The sequence below is a fragment of the Carassius gibelio genome, chromosome B20, assembly GCF_023724105.1.
Source record: "Carassius gibelio isolate Cgi1373 ecotype wild population from Czech Republic chromosome B20, carGib1.2-hapl.c, whole genome shotgun sequence".
NCBI lineage: Eukaryota > Metazoa > Chordata > Actinopteri > Cypriniformes > Cyprinidae > Carassius > Carassius gibelio.
In genome coordinates, this window is record NC_068415.1 from 9,109,879 (window position 1) to 9,130,492 (window position 20,614).

Sequence of the window (20,614 nt, forward strand, 5' to 3'; positions counted from 1 at the left end):
ATTCTAATTTTCTAAGATACTGAATTTGGGATTTTCCTTAGTAATCAATTATAATCATCAGAATTTAAAGAAACAAACATTTGAAATATATCAGTCTGTGTGTAATGAATGAATATAATATACAAGTTTCACTTTTTGAATGGAATTAATTAAACAAATCAACTTTTTGATGATATTCTTATTATATGAAGCACCTGTTTATGAAGTTAATTTCAAATTAATTCATTTGCATTGCATTGATATAGCTGTGTCTAAATACACTCTTAAGTCTCTTTTATATGTCAAACACGACAGTCTAAATACTTTATATACATTTTGAAGTCTCTTAGTGTGATGCCATACAAATATCACCTATTAATTCATTTAAATCGGCAGCTATCTTTGACAGATTTGATGTGATTGGCCCATTGCCCTCAAGGTGCAGTGTTGCCATGGCATAACACTTCATTCAGACAGGAAACCATAAATAAAAACTAGCAGCTAACAGTCCCCTTAATTCTGTCTAGTCTCTCTTTCTGTATTCTGCTCCCTCTGTGCTTCTGCGTGTGTAATATATAAGGGTCTGTATGTCAACACGTTGAGGACAAATATGTTTCTGACCTCCAAACCGTTCTTCAACTGTATTTTGTTAAAAAGTCAAGCTCTGTTAATTGCCCTACACAGGGCAACCAAAAAATCACTACCACTTCATAGCAGCTTTTTAAAGGCAGACTCGCATCTTTGATCCATCTGGATTTATTTGTGCACTTTAAAGGAGAAACACCTCAGGAAAGGATAAATGGAGACTTTTAGAAGACAGACTGATGTGTGGGCTCCATATGGCAGGCTGAGTGAACGTGAGCTTGTGTTAAATTAAGATGGAAGATTCTTTGGCCCAGACCTGACCATATTTTTAGTTACAAGAAAAGCATGTGAGCAGCATTCCCCATCTCTTAAAGAACAAGCAGTCTGAATTTGCAGTTCATATATTCATACATAAGAGCAGGGATGGCAGTGCCATACACAGCTTATAGGTAGAATTATCTTGCACTTTTGTTTTTCGTTAATATTCAGATGTGTTGAGTGAAATCACTCATATATCTGAACGTAAGACAATAATGAACAAATATGGTTTAATTAGACACAATATGTTCCCATTAATAAAACCACATTTATTGCATGATTGAAATGACATAATATTGGTAAAAGTAATATTGACCATGTATGTCCTAAAAGGAACATCACCCAAAACCTTGATAACAAGTTCTGCTTGGCTATCGAAAATTAAACAGGCAGATAAAGTTTATTTTAGACATAATATAATTACATATGAATCATATGGAATGATTTGAGAGAGAGAAAAATAATTTTACAAAATAGCTTTCTCTTTGAGATTATATACATATAATTCAATAAAACTACAACTTCACAGTCCAATATGAAGAGATATTTATTTTGTGAGCATGATGAATTTGTACATTAGATCAAGTTTGACATTTTAGACCATTTAAGGGAAACAGGAAGAGCTTTGGCGGCATTCTCAGAACTTTGCCTAAGTTGTTATGATAAAGTTATGAAGTTTTTTCCAGTGATATTAAAAGAGCATTTGTTCATTGTATTTTTATACATGATTTTAGTTGGATGTTTATCTAACATTTAAAAAGACAATTTTATAATTTGTTTCAGAATGTTCTGAGAACATTCAGATCCAGCACGAAATTATAAAATGGAATGTTCACTTAATGTTTTCATAACAATAAAAAAAAAAAACATTTTAAAACATTACAAAACTGGATGTTTTCAATATTCAGAGAACATTCTGAAATAAGTTTTTTTATAGCTTGATAGAAACATTAGAAATAGGTTCTTGGAACATGTTTTTCTTAGCTGGGTAACACAGTTGACAGTCATGTATAACTTATGGGCAGTTAAGTAGGAATCAAGTAGGAACAGCAAGTGCACATCATGGCCTCTCTGTGACTTTTAGCCATCAATAAAACACACTTCCCTTAATCAGTCAGGGAATGGGTCAAAAAGACAAACAGCCAATTGATGGTTGACCTCAAGGAAGGTTGAGGTCAATATGGGGATGATTAGGGGTCAAAGCTGTCAAAGACTGAACTTTAGGCAGATGTAATGGTTTAAGATCCCACATGTTTTGACTCTCCCACATTTGTGTCCGTCACAGAGCAGTCCTTTCTGTTTATGCCGTGAGACAAAGTTTCAGTTTCCAGTCATGACCATCTGCAAATAGTTTAGGGGACCAGAGTGATCATTTTCTGTCTCTTTCACTGCACGTTTAACATAAACTCTTCACTTTCTCTCCTTTAACCCATCTCTGATATTTCTAGAATGTTTGTCATGTGCTGTAAAAAAATATTGTTAGGTCAAATAAATAATGCCGAAAAACAACCAAAGATAAATTTTGGGTGAGTTTTGGGACAAATGACACATTCGAATCAATATGAGCAGTGCAGATGAGTCGGATTAATGTTGTTTTAACTCACTTATCTTATAAGTACTTATTTTCATGTTGCTAATATTTATGCGATATTGTCTAAAACATTTTTGGTCTCAATTTAATGCAAATTATTTCTTATATAATATTAATGCGGTTACAATAATTACAGATTTGAAGATTTCTATCTTTTTAATAAAAAAATTTTGTACTGTCCCAACTGGCATGATGTGGCATTGATTGACATAATTAACCTGTGTCTTGTTACTTAAGTTATTAGAGATCTCAAGAACAAGAAGATTTTGGCATGTCTCCTGAATCATGTCACCCGAATCTAACTCTACAGTCTATATTTGTGCCCGCTTGAATTAGCAGTTTCCCTCAGAGACCAGTCCAGGCTCTGATCCAGGACTTCACTGCAAGTCTTCTGTACAGCCACCCACAACACATCTGGCAGAACCTCAGACATACAGCAAAACAAACATCAAGATGAAACAAGGGTAGTTTGTGAAAGAAACTTGATACAATAAAGAGTTCCACAGCAATGCTTTGTAGGCAGAAACTGATAATAAATAGTTGAGAAAGGCCTGATTTTCTAGAGAAAATGGATGCATTTGTTAGTGTAAGCAAATGAAACAATTTTAGCAATCATTTTATAGGAAATGCTAGATGAAAGCCCCCCCCCCCCCAATGTATTTGCTCAAATCTTGGCAAAAATAATAATATAATGTAAATTCTTTCATGATTTACTCACCTTCATGTTGTTCTAAATACATAGGATGTTCTTGCATGGAATACAAAAGACATTTGGAATCCTTACACAAAAGGAAATTAATTACTTCAGAAAACAAGGAGACTACCACAATCAAGGTCCAGATACATAGCAAGGACATTTGTAAAGTAGTCCATGTGACATGAGGGGTTCAACTGTAATTTTACGATGCTACGAGAATACTTTTTGTGTTCAAAGAAAACAAAAATAACGACTTTATTCAACAATTATTCTCCTCCTCATCCATTATGCTTTGGCGCGCTACCATTGTGGAGAGATTATGCACTTGCTTCCAGAAAAGGTATTCTCTTAGCTTCGTAAAGTTACTGTTGTACTCACAGGTTTGGAATGACATGAGGGGTGAGTAATTAATGACAGAATATTCATTTTTGGGTGAACTAACCCTTCAAGTACGCCGCTCTAAAAAACCGCATGCACAGAACCATGAAAGTCACTCAATTCTTAGCTGTATATTTATGTGTGTATATTTGGCTTGCATTTGTTAACATTTCAGCTGCAAAAAAGCCCGGTATGTATATAGTTTTAGCACTATTTGTTTGTAGACCAACATAGTTCATGCATTTGTGCTCCGTCTTTCTCAGTGGTCTTCTAAAATTCATTAATGAACATCTGGTCATAATTCTTGAAGTGTACCCATCAGCAAGATGGAATTGGCCCACCCTGAGCCCCCCCATCAGCAGCCACTCTGTGCCTGCAGCCCACTCACTCCACCTCAAGATGCACTCAACACCAGCCGCAAGGCCTAGAATAGTTTATATGGGATTTTTAACGTATTTACTACAGGAGAAACTGGCACAGTCACAGGCACCTTATTCCATACAAGCATGCCACTGTTGCACACACTCCACCCAACCGCAGCCCCCTAATGCGAAGAACAGTTACTGTAATGCATTTGTTCTGTTGTTATATTGCACACACATACGCCTGGGTGATTTACTGCCTCTATCTACTTTATGAATGTAATTAAACGTTTACAGTTATTTCGCGTTGGAGGAAAGTGCTGTCTGTGTGTTTTGTGGAAGGTTTACAGCAGCGTGAGATGTTGTTGAGTTTTAACAAGAGGCCACAGGCTTTCTTTGATGTATCACAAACACAGTGAGCTTGTCCATCGCAAGACAGCAGTGTTGAGTATGGGTTCGCTTTACTGTTTTTTACCATCTGAAATCATTTAATTATCCTCACGTAGTCGAGTCAGCCTTGTAAGGGACAAATCCAAAAACAAATCCATAAGCGCTGTAATAAAACACTTGTTTGGTTTAACCTTCAGCAAAGAAAATGAGCTAAACAGCAGCTGTGTGTGCAGTTTCAAAACGTACATGTCTGTATGTCAACAGGCTTTCCTCTGTCGATGATACTTTGTTGTAGTTTATGTTAAGGACTAATATGTTTGAATGAGGACAGAACAGACTAAATCAAAACAGGTTAATAAATGTTAGCTGTGCTTGTTTTATTTCTAGTGGGCCATAATGTAATGCTGAATAATATGTGTATAATAATGGCTACTATTTCCAAGGACACACTACACTGTCAGACACAATGGGTTATACTTTCATATTACATTATTGATGTGAAAATACCTCAATTAAAACTGAAATTGTATTAAAACTGTATAGATGGACAAAAAACGGAAGATTTAAAAACAAAAGCTGATTAAAAATGTTAATGACATCTATAATAGTATTTCAGTTACACTAAATTAATACATAAAACTGATGATGGCAATCAGTGTAACTAACTGCATGCTATGCAGATTCATTTTCCATGTTATTTTCTTGTAAAATTCATTTTATAGAAATATAAAACATTTATGCAAACAACTTGAAAGGTTTCCATCCCTTAGCAAATCCATGGTGAATTTAATCCAAAATTGTGTCCTCTGTAGGGTAAATATTCAAATGTGTCTCCTTGAATTGCGGGTGGCAAGTCAACTAAATATTCAGCCCTGGCAGCCATGACAGACACGCTGTCATCAGTACATGGTACAGTGTTGAGGATATGTGTCAATCAGCCTCCGACCTCTGGCAGCTCCCATTATGTACATTTGCCTGACACTGTCAAGAGACTTTGTGAAGGTAACTAGTTTTTTCCCTTGTTAGATACTGAAGAGTTAAAATGACATGCAGCCAGCGAAGGATCCTGAAAATGTGGTTTTGCTTTAGCTCAGCTGAATTCGTAGAGAAGGCAAACTAAAAGCATCTGTCTTTATTTTAGTGCAAGTTATATGTATACAAAACATGCCTAACTTCACCAATTTTCCTATGACGTTCTTAACTGGCTTAATTAGTTACATATTTATGGCGTGGTGTCAGAGCCGTATGTTTAGTGTATGATGTACATACCAAGACTTTAAAAGCCGTTGCTAGTAAAATCTCTATATGTGATGACAATTAACGCTGCTATGGGAGTTTTAATGGGGCAGTCTAGTTTTTGCTTATGCGTTCCTTTTTTTAAAAAACTTCTCTGTCAATAATAATAATAAAAAAAATGTTTTATTATTCTATTTTTAGTTTTTTAACCACAATTTCATTATATAGTGAGAAGAGATGGGAAAAATGAAGGGAAAATAATACAAATGCACAAAATGTAAATTCACATTTGCTGAAAGTCCCCAAGACTAAGACAAAAACTTTCAATTGACTCCAGAATACATTTCCTCACCCTGTTTTCTATGCAATTAATTACATTAAATTAAAGTGCTGAATTAATTTGATATAAATTCAAAACCTTTATTGAATGGTAACAATTCCAAAGATACATATAGTTTGACATTGCACTATTAAAATAATTGGAGCACAAACAGTACTAAAAATGGCAAATGAAGCACATTAAGGAACACACAAGCATTCATTAAACTAATTTTGACTCTAAATAGGTAAATCATTTCACAACTGACAGTGTGCCCTGAGGGTCCTGTCTATGACGATTGACTTGGAAAAACTTCATTTAGGCACTAATGGGAAACAAACCTCTCACAGAGTTAATGAGGTTAAGTCACTATTTTCCTTGTTCGTTCAGTCCAAATGAAAAATAAGCAAGAGTGACAGAAACAGATGGAGTCAGATCTCAGTGGCCTGCTGATGAACTGTCACTCAGGGAAAAAAGCACTCAATTTTCACTTCCCGCACCTCATTTTTCTTCCCTGATGAAGATCTGTCACACGCAGCCTCAAAATCACACTTTGAGCATCATAAGGTCTCTTTGCATGAGAGCAGGAGCAGAACGTGTGTTTGTAGTCATGTCATATTTGTGTTTTCAGTTAAAAGAGTGAACCAAAGCATGCAAATGTCCATGGCGTGATATTCAAGAGGAGAGATTTTCTCATCGTTTGCCATGTGTGATTACGTCCAAGCAGACTTCAGAGTCACTCAAGAGCCTTGAGGAGTAATTTTTTGGATGTCTGTCCCCTGAGATGTCAGATTGAATAAGATGTCTCCCTGTTGCCTTTCACCACAACAGGAAGGAGATACTATGCTTTTGCTTTATGTTCATGGGAAAATACTGAGAGAGCACTAGATCTCCAGCAACCCACGGCTTTCACACTGCATGTCTGTGACAGCTGTATTGGATTAACTGATTGACTCATTATGGTAACTGCCGAGAAGTGACGGAGTCAGCAAGTAGGTAAACAAGGCTCTTTGGAATGGAATACCTCATTCTGATTGGTCAAATCACGCCATCCAGCAGTCAGATTTTTCTTATGAGTTTCACCGGCGATCTTGGCAATGCTGTATATCAGCGAAACTTTCAAGTAGTGATTGGAGAATTTTTTTTTTTAAACTCAATCAATTCACACAGCTGCTTCGCAAAAAGATTCACCATTTAAAGCACTCTGGTCAAACCGGTGTAAATGCAAAGTGGACACAAATACTTTCTATTAGGCACTTCTTCATAAGTTTACCACATCAACTCTCTCCAGCAATGAACCATAAGAATTCAAGCTTTGAAACCTAGATAATGCATTTTTATGTCCTTAAATCTTGGCCTTTAACTGTAGCCATAACTATACATTTTTAATAAATGGTAAACTCTATTTGATTAACTTTATTTTTAATGAAGTTACAGACTGGGTCCGTAAGAACTTTCTTTTACCAACTATATTGGATCCATCAGTAATGTCGCACCACACAAGTGTGAGTAACTGTTTTTATTAGGTTCAGTCACTATTGCTTGAACTGTTATTACAGATCATTTGAAATGTACTGAGTATTTATGGGTTTTTGACCTAAATCACAGCAGCCTCCATCTATGAAGGACGTAGCCTGTCACAATTATTAGCCAATCACACCAGCGGGCATTTACTTCCAAGTCTACAATCTGCCATGTCTATTCAAAGAGAGCGTTCTGATGAGGGGGGTTAAAAACAGGACAGAAAATAGCCCGTTGCTTCTTTATTATGATGTTTTTAGATGTTTCATTATAAGTGGACCTCAGAGAATGGTACAAAATAAAAAACAAAGGCAGGTCATGACCCCTTTAAAGAGCTCAAGCATATATGACTTTATCTAACTGATGTGGATGCTAATGTTGTTATCGTAAGTAATCTTTATAACTATAGTTATCGCTCTTAGTGTGAACAGGCCCTTTTCACATTTACCCTAACAATCTCATTCCCTCAAACATGTGCATGTACCTTAAATCACTCAGCAAATAGCTTCATTTAACACAGCGTGAGACCGTGTAACTCCGATCTGTTTGCTTCTGTCAGCTTTGCTTCACAGTGATGACTCCAGAAGGTCTTTGTTTCAGTTTACCCTCACAGCACTAAATGATGAGTAATAAAAATATTTTCTCCCACCACGAGGAGGCTGCCCAGGCGCTGTTTAAAAGGTCTAATATTTTCCAACCCATATGTCCGGCGCTTTTTACAGTTGGCGTCAGTGCATGGAGAAGGTCTAAGTGCAGGCACTTTGAAGTGTTTGTGGTGTCGTCACATCTGCCAACAAGATGTTTGCGTGGGATATGGAGCTGAGTTTAAGCCTGGGGATTCAGGGGTTGTCTGTATTCTTTAACGTCATGTGACAATGAACAACATCTCTTTCCTGGTGAGAGAGACTCATAAAAGTATGACCGTTTATCTTAAGAATCTGCTGGGCGTCTTCATTTTAATTTGGGTTAATATGGTCATTGAACAAGAGAATAAGGATTACGTGGAACTCATTGACGGGAAGTGACTACATCCATTTTCCTGACCTCATTTGGATTAGCTTAATACATCCTGAGTAATAAAACTAAAATTGCTCCTGTCAAATTGTCCTAAAACATGGGTACGGAAAATACAGAAAGCTGTCAGTGCAATTTCTTATGCCAGTACATGTCCTAATCCTTTTACACATTCCAAATTTGGGATAGGAATAACAAAGAAATTGATTTCAAGGCCGCTTTTAAAACTCCAGGTTCCATTTGGATCTTTAAATATAGTAGCTTGAGACCATGTCTGTGGCTAACTAGCGCCAGGCAGAGCCATCTCCATATTCCTGTTAACCTCTGCACCCACAATTATGACTACAACAGAGGCTGTAACACAGTTAAATGATGGCAAAACCACAGAAACTGTAGTTTAATCAGGAGTTTATAGAGCCAGTTTCTGCTGTGCCCATATCTGACACACTGCAAAGCATTTTCACAGTTCATTAGAATTTCTTTTGCCAAAAGCGGTTGGCCTTGGGGTGTTATTTTCCTCTATAGTTTTAGTCTCGCTACCAAGTGCCAATCCCGACAGCAGCTCTGCTATTTGTTACCATTATTAAAGTCATATTTCTCAGCTCGGTTCATAAATCGTACTTGAAATTGGTGAGCGAGCTGCCTGCTCTCTCATTAGCAGGGGCTTTGCTGTGGCCTGGAGACGGCTGTTTGCTTAGAGAGATTCTGCATTCTTTGGTTGCAGCCAACCAATGTGAAATTAATGAAACTCAATCAACATGTTGTGAGCTGTAAATGTAATTTAATTAGGCTTAAATGTACTGTGATGTTGGTAACAATCATTTAGCAGATTTTTTTTGTTGTTGTCCAGAGTGACTTACAGTACATTAAAAGTACAAATAATGATAAAACTTTTATTCAGCAAGGAGGTATTAACTTGATTGAAAGTGACTGTAAAGACTTTTATAATGTTACAAACGATTTCGGTTTCAAATAAATGCTGTTCTTCTGAACTTTGTATTCATCAAAGAATCCTTCTTTAAAGAATTATTCTATGGAACCATCCTGGTGTCTATTTTTGGATCTGATCATTTTTTCACTATTTAAGTGTGGCAAAAGTAAGCATATCCATAGACATCACAGGAATCCCTTAACCAGAAAAATAACATTGAATTTAAATGTATACATCCATTTCCATTCAAAATATTTTGATCACCTACCATATTTCAAGCCAGTTTTTTTTCCCTTTGAACTGTTTTTCTTCCAAAGAAAAATGAATAATAGACTGTTGGCATTATCCTACAAGTTATAACCTGAACCCCCAGTGGGGAAAATGAGCTCAGCCCTAGAAGATCAAGAAGCAGGAAATACCTGCCACTACATCCACTCTTTTTTGGGCCTGTTAGATGTAATGGCTCTCTCGGGCTTTCTCTATATTTTGTTCTGTTATTTACTTTCTCTCATGGTGATCTGTTCTCATGAGCCAAGCTGCATCACCATGTAATTCACCACAAAACAATCTGAAAAAGAAGAGACTGTTCTCAACAACAAACCCAACCCATCCTTGCCTAAATAGTTTTGGAGGGAAATGGTTCAAGCAGGCTCAGTGTGCATGTGAGAGTTATTTTGGCTCATTATTGTGTAATCTGAAAGGTTAGTGAATTGAAACCAGCATGAGCAATGATTCTTCCAAAGCATGAGAGGAAAAGAAAATGCCTACAAGATGATTATACCAGTTTTTTTTTTACAAACAGTAAAACCAACAGATTACAAGAGATGGATTGTGTTGTTACCCGTTCCTTTGAATCTAATTGGGTGGGTTTACAATTAAACTTTGTACAACGTCATTAAATTAGGTGCTAGCTGTAGCTAATTAGCTTGAGTTAGTTAATAGGCTCACACATATAATTTCCTTCTCTTCTTTGTGATCTAATTTAGCTGGAAGACCTTATGGATAGGATATAGCACACGAAACAAGCTTCTGGCGCAGTTGTGGCAGAACTAACACATGTTACTAGTCAGGCTAGTAGCTAAGGCTGTTCTAATTAGAAAAACAGGCATAAAATCTAAAGGCAACCATGTTTACTGTTTGTGCCAGTGTGGTAAATTTTTATCCCCCACACTGTAAAAGCCCAATCCAGTCACAAGGACAAATGTCTGACCTCAGTGACCAATCAACCACATCAGGCCAGGCCAAACAGGGTCACATGATCATTGATGAGGCAGCCGTGGTTTGCGGCTGACATTTTAAGGTGACTGTGGTGAAATGGATTCTCCTTAATACTACCAGTCTGACCGCATTGAGGAACCAGACAATTCTGAAACATTATGGTGAAGTCCATAACATCCATTTCATCCATTTCAAATTTCTGATGATCTTTAACATGGATTCCCAAACTTTTTTTTTTTTTTTTTTTTTTGTCAGCTGAACCACTTTAACCTAAAATATTTACCAATATCCTCTTAAATTTGAATTTTTTAAATATTTTAATATAATAATTTAATGAAGCATTCACATGAACTCTGATGTCAGTGTAATGCTCGCATGGCATGGATGCAAGCAAATAAAAATATTTCATAGTTGTTATAGTTGTTTCAGTTTGTTAATGTACTGTATTCTTTAAATTGTAATATACTCCATGCATGTATAGACACACACACATACACACACACACACACACACATGTAAGTATGTGTGTGTACTGTATATCTATATCTATATCTATATATATATCTATATCTATCTATCTATCTATATATATATATATATATATATATATATATATATATATATATATAGATATATATACTGCAAAAAATGCTTTTCAAGTCAAGTTTTTTTTTCTTGTTTCCAGCCAAAATATCTAAAAATTCTTAAATCAAGAAGGATTTTCTAGACACATAATTGTTGTCTTGTTTTCAGAAAAAAAAAAAAAAAATTAAGTGAGTTTTGCTTTAAACAAGCAAAATTATCTGCCAAATGTAAGCAAAAGAATCCTAAACAGAAAACAAGATTGTTTAGCTTACCCCATTGGCAGATTATTTAGCTTGTTTCAAGCAAAAACTCTCTTAATTTTTGGATTATTTATTTCTGAAAATAAGACAATAATTTTTACTTGTCTAGAAAATCCATCTTGATTTAAGAATTTTGTTTATATTTTGAAAGTGAGTGAAAAGTGAAAGTGAAAAAGGCTGTAATTTTGGCTGTAAACGAGACAATATATATATATATATATATATATATATATATATATATATATATATATATATATATATATATATATATATATATATATATATATATATATATATATATATATATATATATGTGTGTGTGTGTGTGTGTGTGTGTGTGTGTGTGTGTGTGTGTGTGTTGTATACACAAAGTGTGTTCAGTGGCATCCTGACATACTGGTTGTTAAGCTTATTATACATTTTTCTGATAAAATAAATTAAATATGGTGTCTAACCTGTGTGATGTATCTTCTTTCTACTCACTATAATGGTAATCTTGGATGTATACATTTTTACAACAATTATTTACAACAACTGTCAGTTGAATAATATTAGCACAGTTCAAAAAAGTAATCATATTAAATTCACTAAATGTGTAAAAATGAATTACCACAGTTATGTTTGATGTATACTTATCCTGTTATACAATTCAGATTTTAATCAGATTTCCAAAATACAAACATATGCCATTGGTCGAGCCAATGTTGCATGCTTTGACAGATGGTCAAAGCTTTGACTAAGAGTGTAGAGAACCAAAAAACTGTACTTCAAAATGCACTTCTGTGTTATTAAATAAACCTTCATTAGTTTTACCCCTTTAAAATACCCCTTAAAAATTCAGCACTTCGGTTTGGAAAGGCCCTTCCCCCCTTCATGGGGGGAATCTACAAATGGCTTAGGCCTATGTTACTCTGTTTGTCTTGCTAGAAATCTTAAAATACTATATTCCATTTAAATCCATCAAGTTGATGTAATTTGTCAGAGTTTGAACAGTTTGGAGATCAAGTAAATGTAATCAGCAGTACATGATAGGGGCAGTGCATATCTGAATAAACTATTGAATATCAGCATGACCTATAAAAAGTATGTGTAACTGAGCTCTGGCCTTTGAGCTGAGGTAGAATAAGGTTAAGAACTGATACAGACAACACACTGTGAATATTTACGGTTTTAACTCACTTCTGGCAGGAACGATCCTTCATAATGATTTAAAGCGAGTATATTGAGATTTAAATGCATTTTTTAAAACTATTTTTCTTTTCTCAATGCCAAACCATAATATGTCAATCGGTTGTATCACATTTCAAACCCTGAGGACCAATTTTCTTGGTATCAAGCCTGTAGTTGTAAGACTTTGAGGTTAAAGTCTAGTTACGAAAGGCATAAATTCTTATTAAATTCGATTGAAATGAGATTTGAAGCAACTTGCATAAACTTTGACACCACAAATGAGCATTTATCATTTTGAAAAATTAGAAATAATTGTTAAATAAACTTGAAATTTGATGTCGCTCCCCACTGCCAGCTCTAGGTACAGGATCATTTGTCGATAATTACTTGTGTCAGTACAACACTCCCAGTTGTCTGTCAATGTTATGTTTGACTCTCTATGCCTGGAGCTTGGCCCAATTTAGCTCTAATATGACCAAATTTATTAATGTTATTTCTGTTAATACAGACCATTAACTGCCAGACTGCTTGTGAAGGAAACGAGAAAGATTAGACTTGATAGCAGAAATTACCAGGTACGCTAACCATTTCTGAATAGCCGAGTAGACATTTGACAGTTATTTACATAGATTTATGAAAGAAATGTGACTGCAGCCTGAGGATGTTTTGAACTTTGAAAAATGCAATTTCAAAATCCCATGAGAGCGAGGAATTCGCTTCGTAAAGAACCAGCGTAGATCACTCCAATACATTACAGGCTGACTGCATTGCGTGCATTGAGTGTTTGCGCTTTTTTTCTTGACAAACTGCCTATTCACAGGGAAAAGGACCTGCTTGATTTTTTACACTGCACTTCTCAAGACATCTTTGTGAGGCTTATGTGCCAAATATTTGAGGTGACTTGCTGATGCTCTTTATGCAGACACGTTCTGACAGATTTGGACAGAGCCCAAGGCAGATACAAAAGAGTAGTCTGTCAAAACCAGGGATAATTCCCTTCCTCTCTACAAAGACACCATCTGAGAGCCATTTACCTAAACAGTGTGGTTTTTCATAGTTTGGGGGATACAATGAAGTTTTGAACTTGTTGACATTATTTATCCCTCAGTTCTTTAAATATGTGAAGAGAAGCTCTGCTTTCAAAGACACCAAGAATACTTCAAGGAAATATCCAACTAATGCACATTATTATATATTTTTAAGCAAGCTAAAAGGTCCTCTAGAGCTGTAAGTCATTTTATATTTTGCCCATTTTGCCAGTAAAGCATGGTTGTTTTAAGAACTTAATTCTAACACAACTTGAGAGACATCATGACAAATGTTTCTGAAAAATGTTTACTAATGTGGTTCAGTGACTTATTGCTATATGATGTATTACTGTAAAAACAAGAAATGACACTTATATTGTTTACATTTTTTTTTATTAATATTTCTATACTCTAAAAGAAAACAAAAATGACACTTGGTGGCAGCATACTTAATTCTGTCAGTTACATAGACATAGACAACAACATTATTTTCTTGTAAAAAATAAATAAATAATTTGTTTTACATTGTGATACTAGAATAAATGTACAAAATACTAAATCATGTTAACAGGGTAATACAATTATATACATCTATATGCTCCATTTAAACAAAAATGGAAGTTATATATTTTACTAGAAAGATGGAAACTGGATGGTAACTAGTAAAAAAATAAATAACAATCCACAGATTTCCATATGCTGAAATTATTTTGACATATTAGCTGGTAAATGGAATAAAAATAAATAAATTTGTACGTTTTTATAATATATACTATATATAAGTACATGTACAACATATCCATCTAAAATATGATTTCCTTTAGCGCATGGCGATCATCCATACAGGCACGATAGCCTCAGGAAAGCCTTCCTGCTTTTCCACGTCCAGTATGGTGAGGCCTGCTGTCTGAATGATGTTCTTCATGATGTCCAGGTGACGAATGATGCTGCTGTCAATGGGGTCCAGCTTGCACCCCTGCCGCGCCATGTTATCCTTAATGAAGATCACACCGTTGGGCCTCAGGCTCTGCTTAGCACGCTTTAAAAACTCCATCAGGTCCTTATCAGTAAGATGACCTGAAAAATGTAAAAATAGTTGAGGTAACCCGGTAATTCTTGACTAAAAGAGAGTGTGTACATTTTTAAATATCCACAGTCCAAAACTGATTTAGCAGAAACGGTTTATGCAAAGCTAGGTCTTAAAAAATCTGTCACCATGCACGATTTCAGTTTCATATAGATATCTGTGCCGTCGGTGTCAAATGTACACAGACTGCAGTGAGGGAGATGAAACTGTATACTGAAACAAAAGACTCTAGCTTTCAGCTGCTCTCATTAAAGCAAATGCAAAGATAGCCTGGACCTACTAAAATAAGCAAATGTATGTGGGCAGAAAACACTGGTCAAATTAAATATTTGTTACATAACATAAAATAATCGATGAAAACAATCCATCCACTCACAGGCAACCCACTGCAGCCAGATGACATCGTATCTCTTTGTAGGTGGGGTGAATTCTTGCAGGTTGTAAAGATAGTAGGCCTCTACTCGGTCTGCGTAATCTCCGAGGTAAACCTCATGAGCGTGGAGGATGAACTCTTCCATCATGTCAAGCATCTCCATGGATTCAAACACAGGGAACAGAACTCCTTTAGACACCCTCCCGATTCCACAGCCACAGTCTAGTGCCCGCTTGGTGCCAGCCTTTCCTGGACCCTATAATAAATAAAAAAAAAGTGCATGTTCAAAAATAATAAAGAATTATGAGTGCTAGCCCAGGTTCAGGGTCAAAGTTTCAGAAGAACAGCTGAACACTATTTATTAAGCTAAAGCTATTTGTCAACTTAGATGTGTTAATTAACCACATGTTCAAATAGCGTTATAGAGACAGCTTGGTTATTCTGATCTTGAGGTCTTGCTATTTAAAGAATAAGTGTGAGCAGACCGAAAAGGCAATATGCAATAAAAAAAATTATTGTCTGTCATAGGCTACTTAGGGAAAAAGTAATACATTAAAATAAATGTATTTCATACTTAGTATAGTATACCACAAACACCAAATTATTTGTGATACTACTTGTGCACAATATTTCTTAATGTCAAACCTAAAATGTGTTTTAATGTCACTATTGATAAGGATTGTATAATCTTTGAATAATATCAGCCTTTAAATGCAAGATATTGAAAGTGTACCTAAAGAAATATTTCCATTTTAGCACAATCAAATATAATTCGGTATCTTTAGCTGGACTTCATCACTATTTACACACAATGAAAGTGCATTATGCACATAATTAGTTGCTCCAATTTTACTTTAAGTATACCAGTTTAGTGTTCCAAAAGTACAATTGCAGTTAAAATTTTCATTAAGTACATAAATATGTAAATGTATTGTATTTATTTAACTAAATTGGATATATATAAATTAATTAACTCTTTTTAACTGATGTAGGAAAACAAATGTTTGAGAAAAGTGGCATAGAAAAGGGTATAATTTAGAAATTGTTAGTAAATTCAACATCAATTACATAAAAATGTATTGTAACGTAATAAACGTAAAAAAAATACTTTTTATTTCAATGTATTTCCTGTAAATAATAGACATTCATTAAGAAATAGAAAATGTAAATGACATACAACAAACTTTTTCAGGAACTGTCTTGAGCCTTCAAGGTCGATCTCTGATATCTCCACAAAGTCTCCCATCATGCCCTCCTCTGATGCCGGGACGTCCTTGTAGAAGTTCTGTGACCTGTAGTAAAACTGCTTCTCCCCTTTAATGTACTCACAAGTCACGGCATAGAGTTTCACTGTCGGGCAATAAACATATAGACAGTCACTAGACACAAAAAAACAAGCCCTAGATTTAATTACCAGAAATCTAATATTGTGATGTAGGTCAGCTGTGGGATCAGAGCATTTCAAGGGAAAGTGTACAGTTATGAGATGAAGTTTCACAACAACACAACTTCTTGCAACAACATTTAGTCATAAGCAGTTTTTTTAAAATACCAGTTATTAATAGCATTTATTTTTGCAATTTCCAAGATGTTTTCTTTCTGCAAATGGAATTTGAAGAACCAAGATACTATTGGTATAGACAGTGTTGTACTACAGCACAAAGGAATACTTTATTGTTGGCACATTTAGGAGTTTAGATGAAGCAGCTCAACATATGATACTCTGTCAGCATCAGTCCAATGTCACAGTATTAAGTTCAGCTGGAACATCTGCTTTCTTGAATGGCTGGTCACTTAAAGGACAGACCAGTTATTAAGTCAAAGCATGTTTGGAAAGTTCGAGTCAAACATCGGATCAGCAGATGATTAGCGGGAAGACCTTGCTGAAGGGTTATAGGTGCGAGAACTGGCAGGGCGACACGATTGTGATACTGAAATTCTGAGCAGGGTTTGATATGTGAACCACAGGTTTACTAGTTCAAAGTCAAAAATAGTAACACTGGGCAGTGATTCGCTATGGACTATTTTGTTTTGGTCCTGTTTATTTTTGTTGGCCCTCTTTATAGCACTCACTCAACTGCTTTGCCTTATTGGTCATGAGGCAACATTAAAACCTGCTAGTATTAGGAAACATTTCAGCCAAAGCAAGACATTCATTCTAACTTTTCTCTGAAAGAGATTGTTCACCCAGAAATGATAATTCTGTCATCCATTTACTCACTCCCATACCATTCCAAACATTTTCTGTAGAACATAAAATATATTTTCACAAATAAAGGATTAGAATGACATGAGGGTTAGGAAATGATAACAGAATTTTCATTTGTCTTACAAAACACTTGTTGTCTGAATTCATATCAGTCTTTTAAAAATATGAATGAATGATTGTGTTCACTTTTGGTCTAAAATGAAATTGATGTCATTTATGATGTACTCAAAAATATTTTTGCTCCTAATGCTTATTTTTTTAGTAATGTATTACACGAATACAACATTTCTAACATGGATTTCACTGACACTAACATAACTTTGCAGTAACATTTGCCGTTTCCAGCACTAAATGTGATTTTTTTTGTGTTTTTCTCTTCCCACCAACATCATACATTATAAAGGGGTTAAAAACTAAATTTTTAACCCCCCGTGTTGTTGTACATGAGTAAAGGCCAAGAGTAATATCTGTTGATTTCTGTGTTTTTACCGGACCAAACTCATTAGTTACAACAAAGTTGTGATTGAGTCTGTTGAATTCAAGCAGTAACTCAGTAACACTGGCAGACTGCTTTGATTGTCTCCACAGTTTACACTACACAACATCTGATTAACGGTGTGGACAAGTAGAAATATAAGCTAACATTCATCAGACAGAGACCACTGTCAACAACACAAACAAAACTACTTATGAACTCCATACCATCATATAATATTCATGGCTGTTTAAAGGAGAACATTTGCTTAGTTGTTTATGTTATGTTAACACATAACCATCTCCAAAGCCTTTCAATACTTTGAAATATACTGTTATTGCTACTAATGCACCAGCATAGTAAAGACACAGCTGAAATTTTATTATTCAGTAAAATGTAACCCTTGTGCGCTCCTCATTTGAGAGTCACACTCATGGTCTTCGCGGTCAAAAGTGACCGGACACCTAAAATGTAACTTTTTTTCTTCTTCAGTAAAATCAATCTAATATATATTTGTTCAATAATATTTTTTATTTTGAGATAACTTCATGGTACTGATTAATATTTATGCAAAAATTATGATTTTTTTTCTTTTCTTTTTTTAATTATTTTTCAATTATTGCAGTATTTCAGATTAAAATAGAGACTAAAATAAAAAAATTTAAAGCAGGAAAAAAGAGAAAAAACTGTAATTTCATGGTGTAACCACTAGATTCCTGTATAGGACTCTTTGGAGATGCTTGTGAATTCCCTAGTTGTTTTTATACAAAATCTTTTATTTTTATTAGGCTGTGGATTAATATGTATTTGTGTAAGACATGCTCAGAGACTACTTTTTGTCAAGGTTTATATTTTTTGCAGTTTTAAATGTTAATTTGAAGTGTATTTTCCTTTATCAGAGCTTAAACCTTCTGGGTATGATCTGATTTTATACATCTCTAATTTCAGTCTTTTGACTCATTTGGGCTATATGGTTATAGCAATACCAATTAATTTGAGTATGTATAATTCTGTATGTGGATGTATCCGTTTTAAACTCTTGATGTTTTAGAGAGTAACCCCTTCCTTGCTTTCCACTGTTTTACTGCATGATAGTCGAATTATTGATTTTAACTGCTGTAAATCCATTAATTTCCGACCAGGAAAAAAGACCAGGAGTGTTTTTGTGTGTGTGTGTGTACACATACCAAGTGCCATAAAAGTCACCAAGTATCGTACCATTCTGGTGAAGCTACCATTTTTAAACATTCAAAATGTAAATTTCTCCAATCAGAAATGACCAAATACACAAGGGTTAAAGTATGCAGCATGCATATACATGTGCTTAAAATAGACACATGACTCTGTACACTGGAATAAATGGTATGTACTGTATACTGTTGAAAATCGAGTGTTCCTACTGGATATTGTGGTTAAGGCAAAGCTGTTATCTTCTCAAGTTTGCAAATGTAATTTTGAAGCAGCTTTAATAGAGACAGATATGCCAATAACATGAATATTAGTGGATGCAAACTAAATATTTATTTTGGATATGGTCTGACACAACTTCATACTCCAAATGTCTGCCTTACGGTTCTCATCTCAACAACAATATTGCAGGAAAACTTCATAATACACAAAGGGTCATAATACACACAATTCACTGAGCCACCCTCTTACCCAGAGGAATCTGCTCCAGGAGGTACAGGTAGCTGGCGAAGAACTCCTTCCTCAGAGTATTGTGCAAGTGGAAAGACATACTGTGCTTGCACATCTCATTATCCGTCTTTGCCCAGCGGTCTCGGAAAGCTTGATGCGTCCCGCTAAACTCCATAATGGAAGTGGAATCAGACATTCTGAATTTTCTGCAAAGAGACTCAAAGCGTGTTTGATAATGCGTAGCTCAAGGTGTCTCTGAAGACACCACTGTGCTGCTATATCTGTAGGTGGCCTCTGGTTACTGACCGGTTGAGCGTTCTTTTCTCAGCAGAGTGCTTCGAACTACCACATCTTATCAGATCATCACCACCTGGGGTGGTGGAATGAGAAAGGGATGGGTGCGATTGCCTCAGAAGAGGGGTGGTGCCTTCTTCTTCAGTTCCAGAAGAAGCTCCTCTCTTACGTTCCATAGACACATCCAGAATGGCATATTAGTGCATACCAACACACGAACCAGAGAGTCGTGCATTCATTCACAGTTAGTGACAAGCGGCTTATGTAGTGGCTATTCTTAGCACTGCCTTCTCATGTTTGTATACACAGTATTGGTGGCAAGTTCACAGTGGTGAGGAAAGATCAAAGACAGATCTAATCTGAACATGCTGTTGCTGCTTACTGTCTGCATGCATTGACATAATAATGACACTATTGCTAAAAACAAAACATGTTTTTTAGACTTATACAAATTGTGTGAAAAGCAGAGATACGGAGAGAGAGAGAAAGAGAGAGAGAGAAGATGGATAATATATCAGGCCTCTCATCTTTAGTCATGTCAGCTCATGGGCCATGTGTTACTCATATGGTTGCAAATTTAGATAAATTGCCAAATGATCATCACCTTATGTGTATGTGATATTCAGTGAACCAGAACTGAACCAGTGCTTAAACTGGAAATGCATGCTCAATGCAATTAGAGAAGACTGTTTATAAATAAAGCAGGTCCTAAAGTTGGTCCAAAAAGCCATGTTAATATAGGTAAATGTTTCAAACATTTTGTTTGAGTTTTAAAAAAAATCGAAAAAATGTCACAATACTTCCCTACCTGATTCATCACAGTATAAGACTTTTTTATATTATTATTACAAGTTTTCTGTAATGTTATGTTGAAATATTTAAATCATGCATTATTTAATTAAAAATGCACTCATTAAAAATCTTCTATATTTCCAGAACAGAAATCTTAACACTGG

At 35.2% G+C, this 20,614-nt stretch overlaps 1 protein-coding gene across 1 annotated transcript; it reads right to left on the reverse strand.

The window, feature by feature from the left end:
• Positions 1 to 14,002: 14,002 nt before the first annotated feature.
• On the reverse strand, positions 14,003 to 19,829 carry LOC127984392 (N-terminal Xaa-Pro-Lys N-methyltransferase 2-like). Its single transcript, XM_052587033.1, has 4 exons — positions 19,386 to 19,829; positions 16,220 to 16,392; positions 15,046 to 15,298; positions 14,003 to 14,659 (listed from the first exon to the last, which is right to left on the reverse strand). Exons 1-4 carry the CDS (start codon positions 19,558 to 19,560, stop codon positions 14,403 to 14,405), a joined length of 858 nt encoding a protein of 285 aa, XP_052442993.1. The 5' UTR covers positions 19,561 to 19,829; the 3' UTR covers positions 14,003 to 14,402.
• Between the last annotated feature and the right edge of the window lie 785 nt (positions 19,830 to 20,614).

What these genes read in the sequence shown, in the direction of transcription:
- LOC127984392 (XM_052587033.1), bottom strand. Translation starts at nt 19,560, where the DNA reads ATGTCTGATTCCACTTCCATTATGGAGTTTAGCGGGACGCATCAAGCT. An exon ending in AGTTCCTGAAAAAGTTTGTT is followed by an intron (nt 15,299 to 16,219) that starts GTATGTCATTTA and finishes TATTTATTATAG; the next exon opens with GGTCCAGGAAAGGCTGGCAC. An exon ending in CTGGCTGCAGTGGGTTGCCT is followed by an intron (nt 14,660 to 15,045) that starts GTGAGTGGATGG and finishes TACATTTTTCAG; the next exon opens with GTCATCTTACTGATAAGGAC.